This window comes from Eurytemora carolleeae, unplaced genomic scaffold (genome assembly GCF_000591075.1).
Source record: "Eurytemora carolleeae unplaced genomic scaffold, Eaff_2.0 scaffold1759, whole genome shotgun sequence".
Lineage (NCBI taxonomy): Eukaryota > Metazoa > Arthropoda > Copepoda > Calanoida > Temoridae > Eurytemora > Eurytemora carolleeae.
The window spans coordinates 44,707-51,236 of record NW_019397648.1 but is presented as its reverse complement, the minus strand read 5'-3'; the positions used below and the strand labels follow the sequence as shown (position 1 = coordinate 51,236).

Below are 6,530 nucleotides of genomic sequence, written 5' to 3'. Positions count from 1 at the left end.
GAAGTAATTGGCAAAATTATCTTCGATTACTGATACACTGTTTTATCTATGGATGTAGTCCTATTCATACAACAACTCAAGAAGAAGTTAAATGTCAAGAGAAGAAATACAATGTCGTCTTTATTGCCAACCATCATTTCTAGTACGCAGAATCTAGAGACCGTGCAAGGAGTGTTGTTTACCTGAACTGGTAGTTTGCGCATAATGAAAAGGAATTCTTCATATGTGAGATTATGCTTGTCTTGTTTATATTTCTTAGCTCGGAAATGAGGTGGACTAAACATATAACAAATTTAAAAGACTGTTCTTGATTTTTGAGACTATGCCTATATGAGCGCTAAGGAACGGATCTCTATTTGGGAAGAATTATGATTAGTTAAAGAAATTGGGGTTTTTAGTTCAAGAAAAAATTAAACTAGTTCTTGAACATAAACAATTCTAACAGGCAGCTAGAAGCAATAGTTTCATAGGTCTGCTAATTTGTTGAAAAGTACCTTTACTATGCTAGGATGGTAATTAAGCGACCGTTGTTTGAAATACAAAATTCCTTATAGTGAATAAAAAGTATCAGGTATTTTACATTTATCGTTTATTTTTGCATTTTAGTAAACAAATATTGATGAACATTTTTAGAAATACTTAAAAATAAAAATTCAAATATTTCTTTGTTCCTTTTTTGAAATTATTCTTTTATTTAAATTTAAAAAAAATAATGTTTTGAATCTTTAAAGTGAATGAAAGACTAAAAACTCTAACCTTTTCTTATCTCATCCATTGAATATCTCAGATTTCAAGAATTGGTTCTGTTCTATTCTAAAACTGTTTTGTTTTTCAAGAAATCATTTTGTCCTGTATATGTTTCTTGAAAAACAAATTATCAATTCTAAACTCTAACAATGGATGGATCTTCTAGCTCTGAAAATTAGAGTGGATTTTCTAAAAGCTATTTCCTAATCTAAAATTAGAGCCTTCATACAGTGGTCCCTGAAATAATGTGGAATTGACACAATGACGACTTTTGAAATAAAGATGATTATAATTCATTTGTCTGGAGAGAAACTGTTTTTGATAATTCTCTTCCACTATATTATGGCTACTCCTGTATAACTATAAAAGATTACTGCTGAATAGGTTGCGGTATTTTCTGATCTAGGATTTTTTTTATTATCTGCAGCTGTTTTGGATTTTTTAAACCAATGTTTATTTCTGAAACATTTAACTGCAAAAGAGGTAAAAACACATGAAAGGTAGTTTTTTATTGGGAGTCTTGGAACTGGAACTGGAAACTGGAAATATTTGAAAAAGTATGTTTGGATTTTGTTGAACTGGGACTTAAATATTTTCATTTTCTTTGTATGTTTGTATGTTTTAAATTTTTTTATTAAGCGAAATATATATTTTTAAAGCAGTTATCCGTTTCAGTGGCCTAACATTATACCTATGAATTTGAAAAAAATCTTGAGGGTTCTAGGACTTAAGGAACTATGTTTACTCGCATAGCACTTTCTAATCCCAATATCTTTGAAACCTGATGGTTGCTATTTCCAGCTTTAAATATTTAATCTAGCAGGATTATGGTGGGAAATAGGAAAGATATTCGGCATTAGGTTCCTTAGGTTTAGAAAATCAAAGTTTGAAGCGAGTAATCAGTTCCTTTCTATTTCTTCTCTATCTCATCTAGACTCTAAATTTGACTAATCTTACATCGGAGTTTTAGAAAATTCAACATAAGGCTCTGTTCCACACATTGCCTTAATCATTTCTTTCTTAATCTTCAGTCTTCATACTCATTTAAAAGGAAGAACAGGATATGTACTGGGTTACCCACAAAGGATGAGACTTCAGAGACGATTTTATAGAAATCGTTTAGCATGTTTTCTTGCATTCAGAGTTCCGTGTAGGCCAAAACTGGTTTAAATCTGTGCTTAATCAATTTGTAATCGATTAAAATACTCAAGTGAATTGAAAAAACAAAATCAAGCTTCAAATCGTCAAAATTTTAAATTTTTGGACGTCTTTAGTCTCATCCATTGTGGGAAACTCTGTAGTATATTATATAGTTTAAAATTTTGGATTTTTTGACACAGATTTAAAGCCGCAGTATCCCTCAATTAAGTGCGTTAGATGCTTGATTCACAATGGTACCCTTTAGAACTTCTATTAAATTAACAATGTGTAAAAATCGTAGTTTTTCAGTTTTAAGCAGTTAAGCAAATTATTTCCAATTTTCATTTCTTTCTGTGCTGTATAAATACGCAGATTACTTTTGCAGAGACCCGCAATAGAAAACAATAAAGTTTTAGATGAAAAAACAAAGATTACTCAATATTTTTCCAAGACAAAAGGGTAACGTTGTGAATCGAGCATGTAACTCTTTAAAAAAGGGGTCACTTAGAGTTTAGTCGTCAGTTCCTTTTAACAATCTTTTAACCAACCAAAACTATAATTAAACCCTTTAAAAACAATTTCTTTCTAAATTTACCTTGAACATGACTGATCCAAAAGTATGAATATTATCCTCCCGAAATTTTCTGAGAATTATTTTACAAAATTCCGGAAAATAAATCAGACCGTCCCTAAACAAGAATAAATCAGACCGTCCCTAAACAAGAATAAATTAGACTGTCCCTAAACAAGAATAAATCAGACCGTCCCTAAACAAGAATAAATCAGACCGTCCCTAAACAAGAATAAATCAGACCGTCCCTAAACAAGAATAAATCAGACCGTCTCTAAACAAGAATAAATTAGACCGTCCCTAACAAGAATAAATCAGACCGTCCCTAAACAAGAATCTTATTTTCCTCTGTTAAAATATTTGAACTACCCTTGGAATAAAAAAGGCCCCACCCGGCCTTCTCAAGTTTTTTCCCTTAACACTCTCATTTTTGAAAACTTCCTGAGATTTTTGGAAACAGAAATAGAATTTAGAAAGTCTGAAAAACATCCTACGTGCAATTATCTAAATAACTCTCTTTAGCAGTAGCACCCAAACCATTAAATTTTATTGATCTGGCTTTGAAAATAAGGGCTATAAACAATTAATTAATACCCCCCCCCCACACTATACATATATTTAGTCCCCGAGCCTTTTAGGGTAAAATTGTCTAACCTTGAAACCTCGTTGGTCATATCAATAATCTCCTGCTCCATAGGGTTCAGGCCAAGAGCAAATAAAGCAGTGTGCAAATCCTAGAATACAAAGTCAAAAAAGCAAGAAATAATTTTTAATCAAGGAAAGTAAGTATAGTTGAAATTTTCCAAGTTCAAAAGAACCCCCTTTAACAACATTTTTTATTTAAATATGCAGATATATCTTTACTATGTAGATATATCTTTACTTAAATTGTTTATCTATTGAATTGTATAAAAGCAAGGTTCTATAGGATTTTATTTAATATTTACAAATTGATAATTAATAGCTGTATACTTTTGAAAAGTATAAACTTGAAATAAATATTTTTTATTGTTAAAATGAGGGCAGGTGTTCATTTATGTAAGTGACATACTAAATAAAATTTGTATACCTTGACGTCGATGACCCCCTCTCTGAGTCCTGTCTCATACTGTCGGAACACCGACGTAACAACTTCTAGAGACAAAAAAGCATGTTTCAAAAATAATGAAAAAATGACTTTACTTTAAAATAAAATTTGAACACAATCTCTTTTGTTCTGACTAACATATTATATAAAAATTTGCAGATTTTGTTAAAACTGTATCTCAAATTGCCAAATTAGAAAAATAAACCAGATTGCCAAAGAAAAACTTTAAGACAAATAGGATGAGTCAATTGCCAAATTTAAAGAATAAACAAAACCGGCAAAAGTATCAAAATGGTTTTTAATTGTTAGTATTAGCTGATAATTAAATTGACAAGTTTAACATACTAATTATTTTTCTTTTTTCTTTTTAACATAGAAGTTGTGAACAAGTTTTGTGTCCCCTGTTAAAAATAAAGATTACTATTTTTTAGCATTTTTCCGACATAATTTTTAAACAGTCCAAAAATAGCCCAGTTGGAATAGGGTTAACAAATATGCAAGACAAGTTTTTACAGAAGACCCGTACAATGTCAATGACTGGATTTACATCGGTCAAATGTGTTTGGTTTCGTCAATATTAATTCAATAGCGTGTTTTTAATTCAACAATCTTTAAACTTACAGAACTGTCTTTTCACACTTTTTCATTTGAAACGCATTCACCGACAAAAAGTATTAAGTAGAAAAGACAAAGCATCATATTGAATTGTTTCAATTGGGATCGAAAGTGAACAAACTTATTGGGACGAGAACCGAAGGGTTAAATCAGTGATTATTATTTAAAGCTTTGTTTTCCTTGTTCATTCGTAGTAAAATCATTTCCCCACATTTTCTGAAAAAAAGTGTTTGTTTTTTTCTCACGGAATATTTGGATATATTGGTGTAGAATATATCCAGGATGTATGTGGATTGTGGATACAGGATATATTGATGTAGAATATATCCAGGATGTATGTGGATTGTGGATACAGGATATATTGGTGTAGAATATATCCAGGATGTATGTGGATTGTCTACAGGCAAACCTTAGAAAATCCAGGCTTCCACTTAACCCTTGTATCCTAATTCCTACCCCCTTCCTTTTGGGCATTTATCATCTGAGGCCAAATTTAAAGAAACATGGTTGGTTCCACTTGAAATTGTATTTAGTGTTTCGAGATTTGAGCCGGCGTTAATTAGAATAGGGTACAATAACACTGCGGATATCGAAAAAAATAATTATTAATCTGCCGAATGACAAATGATCCAGATCAAGCATTGATCTCAATATCCACAATACAAGAGTTCCATGCTGAGAAGCCAGAACTCTTGTATTGTTTATCACGGGATCAAGCCTTAATCTCCAGCTACAGATTTACAAATTTATTTATTTTATTTAATTTCTCTTTAATATTCCGTGGTGGTTATACTCTGAAGGGATACAATAAAGAGATCTGCAAGCAGCTAGCATTGAATCTCATATTTAAAAGTGTCCACAGTTGGATATCGAGATCAAGTGTTCAAGAATCAAGATTAACGACAAAACAAAAAAAAGTTCAGATTTCAGTCTGATATGTTTTACAAAACGGAGATGTCTACAAGTTTAGGTTTATGAAATTATGTCAATTGTTAACTCGGACAAAAGAAAAGAAAGAGAAAATCATTAAAAGTAAGAAAATGTTAATTACCTGAAAAAACTAGGCCTAACACTTATAGCTCTTGGAACCCTTTATGTTAATGAAGAGTTGAAGTGAGATTATTATTGCAAAATATTAATATACTGATAACCAACCCATATGGTGAAATGACCTTACACATTTCAAATTAAGTAATCAATCAGTGTCAATATTAATATCAATATGTTCTTGGGAAAATATTGATTTATGATGTAATTAAATACTATACAGAATAAGATAAGAGAGTAATAAGGGTCTGTAGACGTAATTCTTAGTGACCCTCTGTCCAGAATAGAGTGGGTTGTCCGATTCAGAACGGTACCCTTGAAACTTTTGTCAGGTCAATGAATGAGCTATTTTTTGTGTCAGAAAATCGATTATTTTTTATTTAAGGTTATATTACAAAGTTTCCAGCAAGAAAAACGTATCAACTCCGGTTCATTTCAAGTACAGCGCCGACTTTAAACCAGCTGTAGCAAGCTGTACAGTACAAATACATTTCAAGTACAACGACGATTTTAAACCAGCTGTAGCAAGCTGTACAGTAGAAATACATTTCAAATACAGGGCCTACTTTAAACTAGCTGTACAGTATAGTTCAGTGCATGATTAATTTCATGTACATTGTGCATTGCCTCTGCATCAATCTGCAATTCACTTTTTAAGAGGAAACCACAATTGAAAAATATCAATTTTCCGCTAGAAAAATAGAATTTCGCATTTACTTTCGTCGCATGAAGATTAAAGGGCGCCCCGGTGGTATAGTTTACAGTCCCATTAACCCTTACATTCGGAATTGGCAACTTCTCGAACTTGTGATATCTCAGAGTTTAATTTTGTTCCCTTTTCCTAAACCTCCCCCCCCCCCGTGGATTTAACGGTTCTGTCAATATTCTAGAAAGCTGTGACTTTCGATCACAATTTGACCCATTAAACATAATTTTTTTAGCCTTTTTTCCAAAATACTTTTCTGTCGGCATATGCACTTTGGATGAAAAAGTATAGAATAAACAAATCCGTAAGTTAAAATATTGTTGAATTTAAGACAAAAACACGTTTGATTTCAAATAGAATAAACCGAATGGTTAGTTCGTTGTGGGTGCCCCCCCCCCTATCCTATTCAAGATCCGGCTTCTAACTCAATATGTCTGATTCTGACCAGTTAATGGGATCGCAAAATGTGCGCAAGCTTTGCAAATTTGCAAACTGCTGCGTGCAAGGTTGCGATTTCTCGTTTATATCTGGGTAATTAGTTTTGAAAGTCGGGGAACCACTTAATCAGGTTGGAAGGCTGCAGTGGTATTCGGTAATTAGAGATTAGTGCACATTAA

General features: G+C 32.1%; 1 protein-coding gene across 1 annotated transcript; it reads right to left on the bottom strand.

The window, feature by feature from the left end:
* Positions 1–182: 182 nt before the first annotated feature.
* Positions 183–4,397, bottom strand: LOC111715329 (calmodulin-2/4; the record flags this gene model as incomplete). The annotated part of the gene is given in 6 exon segments (XM_023490651.1): positions 183–276; positions 1,705–1,751; positions 2,483–2,576; positions 3,113–3,192; positions 3,528–3,592; positions 4,340–4,397. Coding segments are annotated over 6 exon segments (414 nt in total), but the record flags the coding sequence as incomplete, so codon positions are not given.
* Positions 4,398–6,530: the final 2,133 nt, after the last annotated feature.